This window comes from Struthio camelus, chromosome Z (genome assembly GCF_040807025.1).
Source record: "Struthio camelus isolate bStrCam1 chromosome Z, bStrCam1.hap1, whole genome shotgun sequence".
Classification (NCBI taxonomy): domain Eukaryota; kingdom Metazoa; phylum Chordata; class Aves; order Struthioniformes; family Struthionidae; genus Struthio; species Struthio camelus.
This window is the reverse complement of record NC_090982.1, coordinates 44,829,929-44,849,881: the sequence shown is the minus strand read 5'-3', so window position 1 is coordinate 44,849,881 and position 19,953 is coordinate 44,829,929. Positions and strand designations below refer to the sequence as shown.

General features: G+C 39.3%; 1 protein-coding gene across 5 annotated transcripts in view; it reads right to left on the bottom strand.

Moving 5' to 3' along the window:
• LOC138064821 (band 4.1-like protein 4A) overlaps nt 1-19,953 on the bottom strand; it is a 140,555-nt gene that overhangs the window by 67,809 nt on the left and 52,793 nt on the right. For all 5 annotated transcript variants that reach the window (XM_068928827.1, XM_068928828.1, XM_068928829.1 and 2 more), the window contains 5 exons: nt 18,769-18,873; nt 8,949-9,000; nt 7,661-7,739; nt 3,691-3,788; nt 1,666-1,786 (listed from right to left, as the gene is read on the bottom strand). In XM_068928827.1, coding sequence (XP_068784928.1) covers nt 1,666-1,786; nt 3,691-3,788; nt 7,661-7,739; nt 8,949-9,000; nt 18,769-18,873 — 455 coding nt within the window. The remainder of the gene's footprint in view (nt 1-1,665; nt 1,787-3,690; nt 3,789-7,660; nt 7,740-8,948; nt 9,001-18,768; nt 18,874-19,953) is intronic.

The window sequence follows — 19,953 nt, the reverse complement described above, 5'->3', positions numbered from 1 at the left end:
GATGCCACCTCCAAAAAGCTCCAGTTATGCTCTTTGCCCCAACTTCCATGTGAGATTGTTGTATTTTTTCCTCTTTAATTTTTCTGTTTCTTACTCAAGCACTGACAGAACAAATGGGACCAGAAGTTACCAGTCCTTATCTTTCTTTTCTTAACAGCTTGCCTCTGCAGTCTATCCCTTGGCTGTCCTTACTGCAGTTTTGCTTCCCACTGCTTTGATCAGTAATCAAGGAAAGATGTCGCATGCACAAATTGCAATCTGACAGAGAATCAACTGAATCCCAAGCACCATCTTGGTGTCCACCATCAGGCAGAGATTGCCCACCATGTCAAAGATAGTACAAAGCAGAATTTTATGTATTCTGGGTGATTACTATTCCAGTACCTGGAAGACGGAGAACCAAAGCTTTGTAAGCTTCTATGATGAAAATGAATCTGTCTTTTCCAACTTTTCCCAAGGTTAAGTTGAGATTGCATGAATCTCTTACGTCTGTTGATAATACGTTTCAGATCTCTTCAGGCCTCTTTCGTCCTGTCTGCAGTAAGCCTAATATTCTACTCCTGCAATCACTTGGTCCCTGCCAAGTATTGTAATTCTAGCTTATTTCTGCCTTCTCAGCTTCTTCTCATGCCAGAGAAATGTTTTCAGGTACAGTTTTGATGTCTGCAAACTTCTGTACTGGCTGGTTCAGTTTAACTCTTCTGACACCCACCAGGTATCCTGTGCTCGCACTGCTTTTACGCTCATGTAAAGTTTTAGAATTTGTTTGTTTTCTGTCCAGAAGCCAGCACTTCTAATGCCTTGAGTTCTTCAGTGCTGCCTGATGACTTTGTCTCCAGGCACTGTTTTTTTCCTTATGAATCTTATGTTCCTCCTTACTGTGGAATCCATTACATTGATCACTGCCAATATGTTTTACATAAGACACATTGGTTAATACAGTGAAAGGACTCTATGCCTGTAAAACCAAACTGCCTCTTTAATATATACAGATGTCGCAACTTAAGCCATGTGCATACAAGCTGCTTTCCTGGTATCTCCTGCAACGCGAGTTGCTCTCACAAAGATTTATACAGGTTGCTACAAGCACTCCTTCCTTACCCCAGTAAGGATCTGGCAAGAAAAGAGACACTTCATTGTACGAAGTGCCTCACGTTATTATATTAAAAGTGTTTTTTTATCCAAACAATTTATTATCAGAATAGACAGGACAGGATAAGGAAAATAAATATTATCCCCATTTTACAGAGAATAGATGGAGGCAAGGACGCAATACGCATTTTGTCCAAAATTAGAACACAGGAAATCTGCGCTGGAACAGGGAACTGAACTCAAACAGTTCAGAAGATGTAGATTTCTTTTTTTTTTCCACTACAACAAACTAAGAGAAGACAGGACCACTACTAAAACTGCTGGTTCAGAAACACCCATACCTAGGCCTGACAGACATCATATTTCCAGTTATTTTCCTATTCAGTTCTGAAAAGGACAACTTGAAACACACGAAACTTTTCTACTTTTCTGAGGGGTATAACTGGATGCTGTGGGTTTCCTCAAGTCTGCAGACCTCTGGTTGGCACTAATGAGGTGCTGCCTGTTCACACTTACCAAGCATTTCTGAATCTGATTTTAAATGACAATTTCCCAACATTACTGAGTTCTTACATCAGAGTTTTGTGTATCCGTTCTATGGCATCTTCTAGTTCTTCCTTCTGGTCCGGAACAAACCGGTACTCCGACACATAACCTGCAGTATGCTTGTACGGGTCATAGTCCCCCAGCTCAGCTACAGTACACAAGAAAAGAAAAAAGGTCACCAGTTTGCAATGCTTCATGTTAACCAAAAAGTATATTATCTAATCTATAATTTGTGCCAATCCACTTTTACCCAAGTGACTGCAGTTTCACCACGCAGTCAAATAAAAACCTCCAAACCTGTTCTTCTTTTGAAGAGGAGAAATATAAGATAATCTGCTCTTTATGTACAGAGCTGTCCACACTAGCCAGCTGTAACTTTACAGACGGACCCGATTCATACTCTTGCTGACTCTTAACAGAAACGTCAAAGTCTGAATGGGAATGTAGACAAATATTATGAGATAGACCTAGAGATATGTCCTTTGTAGAAACGCATCATTTCTTGTGAGGAAACAGAAGGCGTTATTCTCTGATAAAGTATCAGTATACTTTCTGAACATTAAATTAACTTTCAAAATCAAAATAGTTGTAAAAAAATAAATTTTCTTAAACAAAAAAAGGTTAATGAATAGTCAAAACACTGTTTTCTTGGAAAAACCTAGAATTTGTATACCTTAGTTGTATTACTTTACATGTTGCCATACAATTATAAAACAAACATGCACCTTTCTCAGAACCTCCTTCTGATGATCTTAATTATAATGAATTGCATCTGAGAAACTGTGCTACAGCTAATATGTTAATTTGTTTGAATAACCCTGAGCAAAATTTGTGCACGTGGGGCCTCTGTGAGAAAATCTCCACTGAAGGTTTCTATCCAATGCCAACTGAAACCTCAGACAGCCAAAAGCAGGCTATAAGGGCCATGAAGGAAAAGGCTCATCTAACCACTCCTGTTTCTTTCTAGAATTTAATAACGCTTCCAGAACAAGACAGTTACCTGTTCAGTGGAGATGTTGAGAAGTTTCTCAAAAAACTCTCTAAGACAATGTGTTTCTGGCCTATAACAGGATCAACAGGACTAGCTACAACAGCAAGAACTTCAGTATTCCTAACAGGAACAGGTCAATCAAAAAACAGAATTGGCAGATTCTGCAGATGTGCCAAGGGTACTGTTTTCCATCAGTGCCACTATAACAGTCTGCAGTCTTTGCCCACAAAAGTCTTTGCCCATGCGCTAAGGAAAGGATCAGCATGGACACCAAAGATTGTCATCTTTGACAATCATCTTTGCCTGGCATGATCTGAATGGCGCGTGCAGGGCCAGCGGCTGAAAGTTACCCATTGTGTTTGAATGTAGAGCTTGAACTGCAATGTAAGAGGAATAACTGGTAGACAGACAGCTCCTTCCTAATTGATCGCTAGTTCTAGCAAGTATATAGGATATAACTTGCACTTCTGAAAAGCTACCTACTGATGGATGAATGCAAATAAATGACAGGAAGAATTAAAATTCTTCACTTCAGGTCAAAACACATCCTCTCTTCAAGCAAGGTACATTCATATTGACATAACGTAATTTCTAAAAGATTCTTTTATTTGACAGAATGTGTTGCCTGGAGGCTGCCAATGACCAATCAACTCTAAACTGCCTGATGAAGTAAAAAATATGCTATGGGGGGAAAAAAAAAAGGAGGGGGTTGTTGACACAGTCTACATGCGATGTCCTAAGTACAAAATAAAGTATTCCTGAGTAAGGCAAACAGTGTTTGACACACTCCTCAGAAGGTACTTCAGATCATCATCAACTTTTCAAATATTTTTGGTACTAATTTCTATATTATTTCTACATTATTAATTTCTATATTATTTCTACTTCTTCTCTTCAGACTGAGCATCTATTTACAGTTCTCTGGTACAAATCAATCTAAATTTGTTTTGTTCCATTCTGAAATGAACACACAAAGCGCTAATCAAGTCTTCAGTCAACACAAAGTGAATCATAATACAGGATTAAAAGAAATAAGCTCTCAGCTGGCCAGAAGAACTTACACTGAATCACATATGCTCCCAGCTGCGCTGCAGTGTTGGTTGGACAAGGCAAGCGGCCCTGTAAAACATCTTGCTTGACCTGCAAGAAAAACTGATACCTAAAACAAAGAGGAAATGAAGTTATTACTTCAGTATCGAGCCCGATGCCCCAAGTAACATTTCATCATCTTCCAGTTAACTAAAAACACATCATGTAACATAATTAGGTGACAATCAAAAATTTTATCCCTGTTTGAATTACTTTTCTCCTCCTAACCTTCAAGTAACAACTAAGAACAATCTAGTGAAAGAAACTGGATTGGGGAGAACTCTGCAAATTAATTTTCCTCATAAAAGTGTAATTTCGCTCTTTTGACTTTCATACAGCAGTCAAGAAACGGGGAAGAGGGCTAAAAATCACAAAAATTCTGCTAGAAACCTATCAAAGGACCAAAGTTTAACCTGATCAGTGGATCAGCTTAGGGGAGAACTGGGCATCACACATCGCTTGAATCAGTGGTTTCCTCTCTGCATATCAGAAATAGCAAGTCTAGAATAGGAAGCAGATTTCATCGGGTCTGTCCTCTCACGAAGAAATGGGTGGATATATTACCAGCAGCTAACCGTATTTCTTAGTGCAGCATACCTGTCCTCTTGGAACAGAGACAGCAGGGATAAAATGTAATTTTGGGCTAAACCTTCCCCTTGGTGAAATGCATACTCAGGTCTCAACATAAAGCCTCACTGAATTCAAAATCAGCAGCAGGACTCAGAAGCAAAGGTAAAAATCAAAGTTTTTAAGAATATTTTTACTGATGCAGATCTCTCAGTTTCTAGCATTACATCAAATGCAATCCAAAACACCTTACATACTGTTTCTTCAGCCTCCATTGTATATATTCAACACACATCGGATAAACGGCTCAGACATCAGCTGCCAGCTGAGCACAACTATCTATCTGCATTCGCCACACCTCCTCCTGTCTTTCCAATGCTGCGCTTAACAACAAAACAATATGCACAGAACAGATGGAAAAGTAATAGGCAAGAAAACAAGCTACCAGGTAAAAGGCCTGTTTGGTTTTGCAACTCTCCATACTCATTCTAGGAAATCTTTTTAAACACACTTGGTTTTGTTTTGTCTGTTTTTACCACAACACCTTTACACAGTGTTTTACAGCACCCTATATGAAGTTCTTGCACCAAGTTCATACAAAAACACCACCGAAAAGGTATCTTTTTTAAGAAAAAGTTTGTCATGCACACACGCACACAGCTCTTTCATTATTCATTAATTCAACTTCATCTACACAGAGCAGTTCAGCTACACTGTAACTGATTTATTTTGTGTTTGTTATTACACCTGACTCATGAGAACACCTTGGAAGGCTCTGCAAGTTCAAAGTACAACTGTTCTTGTCCTTGGGAAGCTCACAAACTGCAGGTTGCACGACAGCTGATCCTTCAATTATTGAAAGCCCAATAAAAATTACTAGACTTTATCAGACCAACTGAGTCTCTAAATAAGAATATCCATTTCTTTCTGGTTAATGATCCCCAGAATATGTGCTGTGCTTTGTGTGATTATGACAGGAGAAAACGTCCATCCTTAAACAAATGGCTAATATTCTTCATCCCTAATGGCCAGGACCTTGCACAGAAGTTTTTGAGAAAGTCATCCAGAGATATAAAGCGCGCACACTCAGGGTTTCTCCTGTCTAGGCAACATGTCAGTATTGCTTCTATCTAGGGCTGGCCAGTCCCATCTAGACAAATATTCTCTGTATGGATGATGAAGATAAAGAAGATTTTAAATCTACTATGGAGCACACAGCACCTTCTTTTTAACATGAAATACGCTTCTGATATACAATCGTTTTTCCTTTAACACCTCTACAGGTCTACAGTGCAGAGCTTCAGGAACAGAATAGGGCTACCAATGTCCTTTCCATGTAGTAGGTGTCCTTACCTGCCTCTTTCCAGTATGTTTGTTCAGAATACAACAGAACAACGCCTTTGCAACAAAACTCACCTCCTTGCCAAAAAACAGTCAGAGGCAACAACCGTTAAGTGCTGGAGTGACTCCTACAAAGTGATGAACATTCTCAATTCCCACTGTAGCCACTAAGCTCCTCACAGAACGAGGCCTTTTGTCCAAACTTGTAGCTAAAATATTCTCACCTTGTTCGCTGTCAAGTTTGTCACGCATACTATTAAGTACCCAAGCACACAGCTCTAGCAAACACATCCCGCAAATGTTAATAGGAATCAGCTCAGCATTAGCTTTTGCCTACAAACCAAAATTAGAATTTGGTGTGAAGCAATTACAAATTTGACAGGATTTTATTATTTGCAAGTAGTAATCATGTAATGCCATAGATCATTAACATCTAATAACAACACTCACATACGCGTTCAAATAACAATCACGCTCCAAATAAACACAGTCAGCGCACCACTGGAATCACATACTTCCTGCTGAAAATTATCGTTATGAAGAAAAAGAGTGGCTGTAATCCCTTCTAGGTAGAAGGCTTTATTTTTACCTTTTTTCTGAAAATATATATTTTTCCCTTCCAAGGTTTAAGAGTCTATAGGAATAAACGCTCATAAAGTTTGATGGCATTTGGCTGTTCTTCAGTGTGTTTTTTGAAGAGTGTAGTTACAAGCACATTGCTTTCTTATGTACCTCTGTACCTTCCAGGGTGCAACTTTTGCATGAGCAAACAAACACTGTGCACACAAAAATAGAGGCTTACGATTTATACCAAAATGCTTCTTGACTAGATTTGCACACCAAATAAGTGCAAATCACAGGCTAACTTTATTGCAAGGAAACCAAATGCAATTCTTGAAAATTTAGCCCCTGTCATTCCACAGACATAAATCCAACCTGCCTCCCTAGCAGTAATCACAACAGGTTCTGCTGCTGAAGTTCTCTTCCCAGGGCCATCTTTTTCCCCCTGTTTGAGTAGAGTTGAAAGTGGCTCTGGAAAGGAACAGCAAAACTGTATCAAACTTTGAGGGCAGCAGGGCATTACATTGCAGCCAACTTATGTTTTTTACCTGAAGAATCATCATTTTATTTATTTTTACCAGGTCAATATCAATCTTGTTATACTGAGACTTCTGTTACTGCAGTGCCCTTAAGGGGGAAAAAAAAATTTCTCATTGCGGTACATGAAATATATTCTGCTTAGGCTGTAACAACTGCCACGTTTGATTAAGGAAAATTAAAATCCCTGCACGTGTTCAAATGGATTCTTACATGTCATATTCCTCTTGAGCACAAACTTGGACATCAGAAGAAATATTTTGGCATTTATTAATGCAAGTCAGTATATTAATTTTATCCATCTACCTATCACAATGTTTAAAGTTCCTTTTGAATATAAAATTAATTGTCTAGGATCTTTCATAAACAAAGCAAACAGAAAAGCCCCTGTGTGTGAGTTCATGCAAGTGCACGTGCGCGCGCACGTGCGTGTATCTGCAGAATTTTTTTTAAGGCTAATCTTATCTAAAAGAATGAAAAGCACATAGCTCTTCAATTTCCTTCACATATTTTTAGGACAAAGAGAAGTCCTCTTGAAAAACAGTCCTGGAATTTAAGCTATGACCAATAAAGAAGAAAATCTCCTGTATTTAGATACCCAAGTAAACTCTAAACTTCACTATAGCACATGCATAAAGAGAGAAGGAGAGGGAGGAAAAGGAAAGAAGAGAAAGAGAGGGAGAGAGAGAAAAAGGAAAGAACTCAAACGCACATCAGATGCCTTTGCTTTTTAATGCACTAGAAAGTACCTTTTCATCCTGATCTTCCTAACCGTGGTTCATACCAACCTCCGTGAAGTTGCTCACAACTCTCTTCCTGCACATGCAGACGCTCCAGCATAAACAACAACGCAGGCACACCGCAGCGGTACGCGCCTGACTCTAACCCGCTACTACCTGGAAACCAACTACCTATGCTCCCATCACAATACTGCACCTTGTTATTTCTTCTTTAAGTTTACATGGATCTTCCGCATAGAATTTAATGCCGAAATACAGCGTGTATGGTGGTCCAGCTGAGGGGGAAAAAAAACAGAAAAATAAAAATCAGTGCAAAAGGTAATAGTTATGATTATCTGATTACAAAACATCTACTACGAAGCCTATAAAACTTGAAGTCACCAAAAATTCCTCACACAATCATATAACATTCTTTAGCAAAGCAGAACATCTACATTCATAACATATGAATAATAAACCATAATTATTATAAAATAACAAGGTTCTAATAGCACAAATATAATAATAAATACAATAATAAAAAACTAAACTAAGAAAAGTCTTTTTACTATTTTTTCCACAAATTGTGTTTATTTATTCATATCCCATATTCTACTTGGAGTTTTTTTTTATTTTGAAAACTTTAACTTTAGATTTCTTTGCTATTTCTCCAAGTTCTTTTTTTTAACTGATTGGTTTTGACCTTTAAATACCTTTTCTAATGAGACTTTTGAAAAAAATGTAATTGTGCGAAATGTGACTCCCTACGATAAATTATACTGAATATTAAGCCTTTCTACATTTTCAAATATCTTACAAAGAGATTTTAATTATATGCTAGTTTAATTAATAAATATTTGGAAGGGCTTTTCTAATTCCACTTTTATAAATACATTGTTCTTCCCCAGTAAGCTTCCGTCCCGAGATTCTTACAGATGCATTTATTTCACGTACGCTCCCACTTTTACATGTTTCACAGAAAGTCTCCAATTTATTTTTAAGAAATCTTACCAAAATTCTTTAATTATAATGCAAGTAACGGGTATTACATAGGAAGACCAGACAGTAATGCAGTAAAAACATTAGCCAGCATATTATCAATAGAAGCAATATTGTTACCTTCAGAAGAAAAAAGGGAATTTCATGTGGTTAGTATGGTAGAGGTATCACAGTTAAAAATTAATTATAAAAATTAATTATAAAATTATAATTATAAAATTATAAAATTAATTATACAAGTTAAGAATAGCACCATTTGTTTTCTAAAATAAAAACGTAACGGCAGAGAACTCCTTGGACAACAGTCTCACAAATACCCTTGGAAAATGACGGTACATTCAATGCGTGTGTGAAATTTTGATGTGGCTATGAACTATAGTAATGAATTAGCTATTAACCTGTTGCAACTAGAATACAAAGGCCTTACAGGCTATATATACATGGAATACTTTCTCTGTTGTTTCATCTTCAGATAATTTCTTTAAAAGTTTGAATTAAATACATACTGTTTATCAATTCCTTATGTTCAGCAAGGGTCTTTGCAGGATCCAGCCAGTACTGTGAGATAAATAATTATGGAAAATAGTCACTTAACATTGCAAATCATGCAGGATAATATCAAGTGCATATTTATTCATATATTGATGTTTTTCCTCACAAACAGAGCACAAGTAAGACGATTCATTTTCTCCGCAGAACACAGAAACTTTTCCGAGATCACATTAACGCGGAAGTGGACAGACCGTCCGCCTGAGACGCGCTCGTCTGCTAACAACCGCCTCGTAGCAGTAGAGCCGTTTCTGATCAGAGAACCATCGTCTGCACGAGTGTGATGTTACCTGTCTTCTCTGAGGCAACGGGTCTCGCTAAAAGGAAATGCGTTTGCTAGGAGCTACCACGTATCAGTCTCGTGACCAGCTGGCTCTACAGAGGATTTATATAAGGGACCTCTTGGTGTCTACCTTATCTGACAGAGATAGTACACGCTGCTGTGCAACCCGCTCTTTTCTTCCCGGGAGATTAACCGAAGCAGGCTATCTCTGAAGTAACAGCAAAGGTATACATACACTCAGTAACAACAAAGCACGTCAGACAAGACCTACAGGGAAAGAATGAAGGGGCTCCATTTTTTTTTCCTAACAAAGCCCAAAAGGGAGGCGATAGGCGTAACTCTTCCATCTCCAAGAACTGCTATAAGAAAACGCTGATCAATTTTCCGTCATGTCCACTGAGTACAAGATGTGAAGAAAGTGGCTTAACTAGCAGCAAAGAAAATTTAGTTTTGATTTTTAGAAAAGCCTTCTAATAACAGGGGACGGAGTCACTGGCAAACGGCACCAAGGGAGAAAGGGCGCAGAATCTCTTCCCCCGGCAGGTTTAAAGAGCTGGTTGGCAAACGTGTCAGAGATGAGCAAGGTGTATGTACTTGGTGCGCTGCAAAGGCATCAGCTGTTACGAGAGCGCCCCTATCATTCGACCAACAGACCACAGACAACTGCTTGTATAACTTCCGATTACTCTGCCCCTTCTCTAGCAAACTTTTGTTAGAAGCTATTCAGCAGGTTACCGCTGAGCCCACTTCTGCAGACCAGCTGGCTACCTCTCAGGATGGCTACACGGATCACCAGCACGGTGCACATCCTGTTCTCGCAATGACTGCGTTAGCTTATTTTTTCTTTAGCCTGACATTTCTATGATTCATTTATTGGAAAAAAAGTGCACAGGCAGCTGCCAAGACCATTCTTGTCTTCACTCATTTCTGTCCTCTGCCCTCGTACATGAACTTTTTGGACCAGCCAAGAACAGCACACAGTTTTAAAACATGGGGAGGAAAAAGGCTGCAGAACACAGCTCCTGAAAAGCGCTTTCTGAGGCAGCCTGAATTTACTCCCTTTGTGCCCCCCACTTTTAACCAAGGAACTATACAGACCAAAGAACGAGGAAACGCCTTACCCGCCCCACTGAGCTCACCCTACAGAGAACAAGGCTAAACTGATCAATCAAAATTCTTCCTCTTCTAGCCAGAGGACATCTCCAGAGTAAAGAATTTCACTATTAGAACGAGTAACAAAGGAGAGAGGGAAAAACACTACAAAAGACTGAAAGGAAAAATTCAAACAATTAATTGAATAACCGGTTGTAAACAACTATCAGTATTTTGACGAAACAGGAAAACAAACTAGTTAGCCGCTGATCCAGCTGCATGCCTTGCTCTTGGTCTAGTAGACTGATATTGCCATTTCACATCCAGGAACGTTTGTGGAGCATTGCCATAAACTAAGATTACAAGAGTCATCAGCCGTCTGTTCAGTGAGCTGCATTTTAAAAAAAATAATTAAGATGGCACCTCACACAGGAGGAAAACCTTACACTTGACTCTTACCTACAAAATTCTCATGAGTCAAAAGTGACAGCTTCACAAGCATATAGAGTGATGATCAGGCACTTCAAACTTCCTAAAGAAAAATGTATTTGTTTTGCATGCATCCAGTAACTATCCGAAAACACAAACCCTCTTAACCTCAACACAAGGTGGGAAGGGAAGAAAAACTCGTCACACTTGTTCAAACAACCTGTCAGAACTCCCTACCAGCAATAATCTGAGCTAGCACAGTAAGCTGATAAAATACAGAGATTTCAAAGTTAACAGGCAAAAAAGGGGCAAAAATGACACTGCAATGCACATTCCGACCTCAGAACATCCCACTTTCCAAAACTGGCATCACAGCGCGAAAAATACATTGCCAAACTAGTTTGCTTTTCATTGACAGCTCTGCGTTATGTTGCAAGAGATCAGAACTATGCTGTTTCAACAACAGATCAAATTCTATCACAAAATAACTCGACAGTCTTTAAAGCAAAAATGATTTTCCTTAAGTGAACTGAAATCAGCTTCAAGATTTGATGCTGTATTTTTTAATGTTTCATAGTCCCCTTTGTTTTTGAGCTTTATACGTACGGATGGATTAACTGTATGTAAAAAATTGATGTTGAAGTATCACCATTCAAGTTGCCAAGTCAAGCCCAGGAGTATTACAGACTTCTGGTTGTCTCTGTAACCTGAATTCTGTTGCCTTTTGTATCCATGCAATACGCTGGCTGCGATGGGATAAAACAGACAGTGGCCCCATAATCAAAGACTGTATCATCACATAAGTAGACAGCACAAGCACACTAAAGTTGCATTAGAAGTCTTAATTCTCACGTTTCCTACTTTGCAGCCTAAATTATATTCTTTGTATGGTCTTTGGAATGCAATTTCCAAGTTGCAGGCAGCTGTGTAACACACAGCACAATTGTGTATTACCTTTCACACCCAGTAGAGCCCTTTAAGCATACTTATGCACATCTACATAACAATGTGCATTATATACATATCAAATACATGTGTATTCATATAAATAATGTTGGACATGGTCATAGTTTTGCATTCACGTGTTAAATTGTTAAAGAGCCAAGAGGAAGAAAACAAAAGAGCCCTCTCTCCTGTTAATCCAATACACTTGCACAGCAGGTGATGACAACAAACTTAGCATTCATGGGTGCTGAAGCAGGAGACATGTAGTCTCATTCTTTTTATCTATTTGGCAACCAGCTTGTCACTTCTCAGGGAGCTCCTGCCTGTATCTCTCCTGTGCACACAGCTACTTATCTAACTTACAAGCAGCTCATCACCACTGCAAAGCAGCGGAGGACCCAGCTCTTACCCATCCAACTGCAGGTGCTAAATTACGTGCATCTGAAAGCAAAATTTAATATTCACAGAAGAAATAGGGGGGAAAAAAATCACTATTTTTCATTAGCACTAACAAATGCAGCTATCCAATTACTAAATTGATGGCTACTAATTTACTAATTACTATTTACAAAGGCAATTTACCCTTTATTTACTACACAAATTATTATTTACTAAGAATGATGATAAATTTACTTGACATTAATGAACAAAATCTTCCTTGTTCCTTTTTAGGAAGGAATTATAAAAAAAAAGATGTTTTAAAAAACGTATGGTGTTTTAAGAACAGACAGGCTCTGTTGTCATCTGTACTTCTACAAATCGGGCTCCAATATGAAGATTTTAAACTGAGACAAAGCTGTGAAAGGTGTATGCGTTATTTTATAATCAGCCCTTTAAATGAGCGCAAACATTTCTTCCGCGAATTTCATTCCTTGAATCTGCATAGGGTCAAATCTAGGTCAAATTCCATGAACTTAATTGAAACAAAATATTAACTAGGTTGAAATGTTTGCTGTGGTATCAGTCAATGAAGTGTTCGGTGGAGGCAAATCTATCAATTTCAAGGTATCTTAATAAGGTACCTTGGTACCTTAATAAGACTTATTACCTTAAGGTACCTTAGGCATCTTAATAAGACTTTTATGAAGTTGTACCTATCTCCTCACGCCAATTTTTGTTCACTTTTACAAGAGAAAAATCATAACATTTAAGAGATTACCTAGCATTTTTCAATTATAATCTGAAATTATCAAAAACCTTCCATAATTTCAGCCAACATTAACCATCAGAATTATTAGGTCAGTTTTTCTACAAATATTAAATGCAAACTCTCTAGATCTTCTGAGCTGCAGACATCCTAGGTGACCTCGTCAAGAACTCTGAAAAAGGAAAATGTTCCCTTATTACAAAGGAAATGAATAAATCATCAGGCATTTCCTAAAAATACAAATATGTATTAAATACTTCTACCTTTTTATTAGAATCTGAAGTTCTCTCTCTTATACTTAATAATAAATCTATACTATACCAGAGTATGAGTTTCCTTTTGATCCTGCTACCCTTTAAAAGTTCACTCTTACTGCCTTTAATTCAGTTGGCCATCAGCTTCGTTTAGGTTGTCTCATTCCCTTAATAATCTTCTACAGTTTCTAGCTTCTAATCAATACTATCAACTCCCACTTTCCTCTCACTGGCTATACAGCCTAATTTTAACCAGTCCAAGTCTTTTTCTTTCGAGCTAATTTAGTGTACTGTATTCATGGGCAAATGTCAAACCCAGGCAAAAAACAAAATATGAGCTAAGTACAGCTCAACTGTTCTTCCAAGCTCTTGAGATCACAGTGTACACTATATCATGTTACAGTGAAGTCCTAAAGGACAGACATTTCCTATTGTAAGCAAATATTTTGTTAAAATGATGCCTTTTTCTACAGCTAAGTTACATACAGTCCATTTAATCTGCTATTTTTTTGCCATCTACCTATTTGGTCTAATAACCTGGCAATTTGAGCATGCTGCAGTTCCTTTATTAACTGTGTAGGATGGATCAAGAAACATACTTCGCATCCATGAGTCCACACTGCTGGGTTACGGACTTCATGGTGCTGGCTTCTGTATTTAACTTTGCCATAACTGAACTGACCTGATTGCAGCAGGGCAATTCACAGTAGAAAGTTCAGCGTCAGAAGAAATCGAGATCTGCATCCCCTCCTCGCTGCTTCTACATCCCCTCTGGGCTACTCAGCTGCAAAATGCATTGCCAAGGGCTATCTTCTACATGCTACTCTACCACACCCGTACGCTCAAAACAGAGCTTCCACACAGCAAGGAAGAAAGCACCCAAATGAACACTTATTTCAAATAAATTCATACTACCCACTAGATGCACGGTACGCAGGTACAGTGGTGCCAATTTCATGTTCGCTCCGGATCTTGGAGCGGTAGGGATGCGTTAGCACAGCACTGTACCTGAACTAACCGGGGCAGGGGAAATCAGCTTGGATACGCTGCTGAATTTACACGGTAATAATGCTTTCTGTATTTTTATAGCCCTAAGCCAATATCGCTATGCTGTCCATTGTGAATTTAACAGCTCAGGTTAGCATTACAGTGGAGAAGAAAAGGCAGATCTTTGCATCACACCCTGTTGTACAACACAGACATGCCTCCAGGGACCTTAGACTGAGCAGGTTTAGCATGAGAGTTTAGTTGGGGATGGTGAGGGGCCAATCTGACCAAACTTGAGATTGCAAAACGCAGTCGGGTTTCTGCAAGTTAAAAATAGTTTTTATTACCAAAGGATCTTTAAAATGCTTTCAGTTGTCTAGCTTTGTCTACAATAAGGGTATCTCAAAATCTTTTTCATAAGAGAAGCTCTAATAGCATGATTTTTTTCGGCATGCTTTTGTGTTTTAGCAAGGGAATGCCTTCAGGCTACAGAAGTGCCCTTTCTCTCATCAAATTCTGCTCAGCTTTTCCTGAGATATAACGTATGAAAATTGCCATTTCCATTCCCTCTTTCGTACGCTGCAAGAAAATATCGGCATCCTGCCAAAATAATAATTGGCACCGCTCTCCTAAAGCACATTGGTGATGCCAGAGAGGCAGTAGCAGCAGTCATTATGTGGGAGCACCTGGGAGCTGGAGGAAGGTGGGAAACAGAAGTGAGATGAGCAGGGGACCTGTGCGGGCCTCCTAACATGGACTTACCTTGCATTTGGTCCCTCCTCCACTAAAGGAGAGGGAAATCACAAGGCTGCTGTTCTCCCAATTACCAAAGCAGTGAGAGAGTAAAAGGCAGGACAGCCTTTCCTAAACCATTTTCAGCTTCTGCGGCACAGACTCTGGAGGTGGTCTTGCCTGAGAACACCAAATAGGGCACATTATACCACTTTGCTGACAGATGAGGCAGAAGACAAAAAATGCCCCATCAGTCAGGACCCAGCTGACCATCCACAGTGAAAAGTAAAGGCTGGATCTGCCCTCAGCTCAGTGTGACTGAAGTGCCAACAGTTTGGGCAGCAACGCAAAAGGCTTGAGCGAACAGCTGATGACAAGGCACAGAGAGGTACAGTGGCAATCAGTTAAAACTATTTTTCATTTAACCTATCTATACCAAAAACATACTATGCTATGTTAAAAGAGCACTGTGTAGTTTGTGAACAAAAGCACTCAAGGTTAGGAAACACTACTGACATCCTACAGCATTAGTTCAACCCATCTGTTCATTTTGATGGAGTTTCAGTTATAAGATCAAATACTTTTTGTTTTTCCTTAGGACTTCCACCCTGCTCAGAGCACAAGATAGACATAGCTTAAGTACCTCACTGGAGAATAATAAATTTGGCAATTCCTAACTTTCAAGTGCTTGATTTTGCAAATTAAATACTGTTCTTTTAACATGAAGAGGTTGAGGGTACCCGGAACATCGGCAGAGAAATTCGTATAATATGTCCAAATTACTACTCTAGAGACAGAATCCTCCAATTCCTGCTCTATCCTACTGTCCGTGGTCTCCTCCCTGTTCTCTTGTTCTGTCCTTCTCTTTGTTGCGCCTAGCTGTTCTCTCTCACTTTCCAATCAGTTAGCTAGCTTCTTCAGGAAGAGACCACTTGACTGTTAACGCATTCATACGCTATATAGCACAGTGAAATCCTGTTCCCTGATTAGACCCAAAGTACTACTAAAATAATTATGATACTACCCACATAAGAGGTAGCTCACTAGCACAGCATGAAACAAACTGGAAGTGCCGAGGCATGCATAAATAATGGGAAGAATAACTAACCGATTTCTTTCATACTCTTCATAAAAAACCTCTTTTGTGACTGTGTTGTGTTCTTTAAAACATACAGTTTTGTCCAATCTATTTTATTCATCACTCAGTTAAATATATAATACCACAAAAAAACCTGCCAAATTAAGTAGTAAAATATTCCTCACCGGTAGCAGTGCGTTAATAGGTGGCCAATACTCCAAAAAGATTTTTCTCTCTGAGACTAACTCAGGAGCACAGTTTTAAAACTAATTAGCAAGGTAACCTTTTTTAACTCCCTTAGGAAATCTGCTCTGGCCAATCCAAAACATATCCAATACAAAATTCAAATCTAGGTTTCTTGTCAGCCAGTACAGGACTAAGTCCCGCAATAGCCCACAGGGTTTGAGCAGTTTTCACTGTGCAATTCAATACATGTTTACAGTTTAAGTGCATGGTGTTGCTTGTTCCAAGGAGGCTTTCCCTTTATACTGGCCATTCTTAAGGCATAAAAGGATTTCACTAAAAACAGCAGCCTAGCAACAGTTGCATAAAACACGTAAAACTAAACACAGTCCTCATTAATGAACCTTCCAGGTAAAACAGCATTAACTTCTAATTACCTATGCACAGATAAATAACAGGAACAGGCATTTTCCTGATATTTTTCTATAATACAGCCCAGGTGCAAAGCCTGCAGCACAAACTCAGTCGGTCACTGTGGCAGTGTCTACCTGGCAGGGCAGGTGCACTCCATAACGTGGCCCACAGTTGTGGTCTCCGGTTGTACATCCTGGCTGCTTCCCAGCGGCATGTCAGGACAAAGCTTGTGTGTGCACCCTTCTCCCACGCACCTCAGATCGCTCTGTAAAGAAAATCTGCAGGCGGGGGATACACTGTGCCCCAGTCAAGAGACCAGGAATACAAACACTACAGAGACACCTGCCCACCAGTGCGGAAGCCAGGCAAAATACAGGTCAGAGGACCTCCACACACAGAGCGACTGGAGCTCCTTATCTGCGCTGGTACCACTTGTATTCCCACACCATGACTGCTACCAGTACACAAGCAGGAAAACTAGGGAAGTGGGATGAACACCTTCATGATCCACAGGAAAGCCTATGCACAGCGGCTTCTCGATCTTGAGTGATCGGAAAACAGAGACAAAGGCTAACGTTAAGGTTACACCACTAGAGCACGATACGAGAGAAAAAAGCAAAAAAGCAGTATTTGGAGAGGCTGAGTTAATGGCATAATGACTGACAGCTCATACACACTAACATAATGAAAAAATGCAATAATATCATACAGCCAAATCTGCTAGTCTATTAGCAGGATATATCCTAAAATGTGCCCTTACGCATTAAGCCTTTCTGAAGGGAGGTAATCTTCTCTTATTTTCACAATGCCAGATAAATCACTTAATACGCACTGTGCACATCTCTGGAATTTGTCTTTGCAGGAAAAAAGGAAACTGTTTTGAGAGTAAAAAATAGCTACCTGCTTTTCATTCACACGTTTCCTCGGGAAATCAAAAATGCTCTTTTCAACAGCCTACTTTTCAGTTCATCGCTGAATCTGACTTTCATCTCCATGTAACAAAACTTAGTTTAAAAGCCTGAAGCTTTAACTGAATTTATAAATGTCTAGACTACAGCACAGAAATAAACAAATGGCGAGCAGGGCAGTCTGCAGCTCCCAATAGCAAGCAATAGTCTCTAGCTACTATGACTCCAGTCTCTACAGGTTCTACTTCAGCTAATCAGAAGAAATTAGTAAGCATTTAGTCAATTCAGTAACTTACTATCATTTTTAGATAAAACTTGACATCTCTCGAGGTCAGGGTGCTGTGCCTACTCCCAAAATACAGTTGACTTTAAAAGCATAACAGCTTGACATAATTACCCATAAGCCAGGCATTATTCCTTTCATAAAATGAAGGTAATATGAAGACCTCTCTATGAATACAGCACTGGTTCCCCTACTGAGCACTCCCTGCTCCTCCTCTCTGACCGCAGTAACACTTCACAACCTGTTTTGGGAAGGCAGTTCGGATACCACCGCCCCAATCCAACTGTTTTGGCCCTAAAATGTCTCAGCCCAGTTTCTATTTTCTTGCCCAATTAAGACTGTAATCTCCTGCTGGAAAAAGCCTTGCACGTGTGGAGAGTCCCTGTCAATCAAATGGGACTCCTTCTTCATGGTATTGGCTTGAGGACGCAGTGCCAGTCCAAGCGGAGCCAAGAGGTCATTATCAATATCCTGACTTCTGGGGCTCTCAGTAAATGAGCAGTCGCCATACTATACAAAACGTCCTGACAGCCAAATGATTCCTTCAAAGCAGGAGCTATGCTCTAAGACAGCAGATCAGCAAGCAGGCCAAGTAAATCAGCTTTTGACACACTTGGGGACACTGCTTTCAAGATACTCCAGGCCCAGCCAAAACAGGAGTAAGTTACAACTGGTTCATTCAAAGAGAATTCCCAGTCAGGAAAGTATCACGTGCTAAGCATCGAGTTCAGGGCAAAACACTAAAACGGAAAAATACTTAACCCTACTTACTGCGACAATTTTTTACCTGTTATACTTTCTTCATTTTATTTTCAAAAATCAAATCCTAAATTCTGCATGAGAAAATGTTCCTGTCTAAAACATTAATGACTATTCCAAGATCTTAATGCAAATGAGCATAAGGAAATTTTTACTGGAAAACTGACTGTTTCATGAAATAGTAAAAGTTAGTGAAGGCATGACAATTTAATGCTCTACAGGCAAAGGTCAAGAGGGTAAATTTTACAGATGGAAAACCCAGCCTGGTGTGTCGTTTACTCACCGTTTGATGACTTTGGTCACAGTAGCGCAGTCCAAAGTAATCTATCTCCACTAGGTTTAAGTGACGAAATACGTAGCCCAGGACAACCGACCCTTTCGTTGACTTCTGTGGGAAAGAATTTACAGGGTCTTTTCATAAAGATGCTCTGCCTTTGTCAGCTATGTGCAGTGGCGTTCATGCATTCAGTTAGCTTTGTCTAAAGAAGAAGGCAGCTCCCCACTGCCTTAAATCAAAAATTCAGCTATATACAGAAGAAAATATATTGTCCTGATACGTGTTTAACCAACCATTCTGAAACTATTGTTACGTAGTTAGCAGGTAAATAAGAACAAAAAAAAAAACTACTTAAGAGTACTCGCATGCATACAATGCTAGTGAGCCTAGTGTGTTTTCCTTGCAAATTTCTGGTCTCTGATCAACACTCTAATCCCCACGGCATATCTCAATTCTGAAATAATATTCTTCCTTCAAGCAGAGACTGCCTGTCACTCAAACGCTGACACTGAAGATCAGGAGGCAAAAGTCTGTCCGTAAGATGTAAATTATGAATCCTTAGCTACTCCGTTATTACTCTTGCTGAAGAAGGTTGGAGTTCATTTGTTTTCATTTAAAATGCTTTTGGTAGTAGAAGTGGGAGAAATCCAACACCTTGAATCAAAATAATCTCACTGTATTCTTGAATACTACTTCATTAAGGGTCTACTCTAGTATTTGCAAACAATATTGGGGACAACATTACCAACAAAGTTGTACTGTTGACAACATATTATGAAATGCTTACTGCCACCTGAAGGCCTCCTACTTATCGGTTTGTCTGCTAGCCAACAACAAACGTGCAAAGACAACTGAGAACAATTACACAGAACGATCCCTCTACAGAATCATGTAAAGCCTTTGCTTCCTATAGTCCTAAATTCCACAGAAAAACATGGAAATAAATCATAATTAGGCTTTGGTTAACTGCTTTACGTATACATACATAGAAGGGCCCTAGGATACCAGTGCATGCCAATTGCCCTACGCTTAGCCTGCATATGTGGAAAAACTACTTGTAAGAAGCTCGTATAAACAGTCAGAGAACAGTGAATAGGACACACACACCTGAAAGATGTGTCGCCAATTAACCATTTACAATAGATTTCAAAAACGAGTTTACATCTGCTTTAATCTTCTCTGTTACAGTAA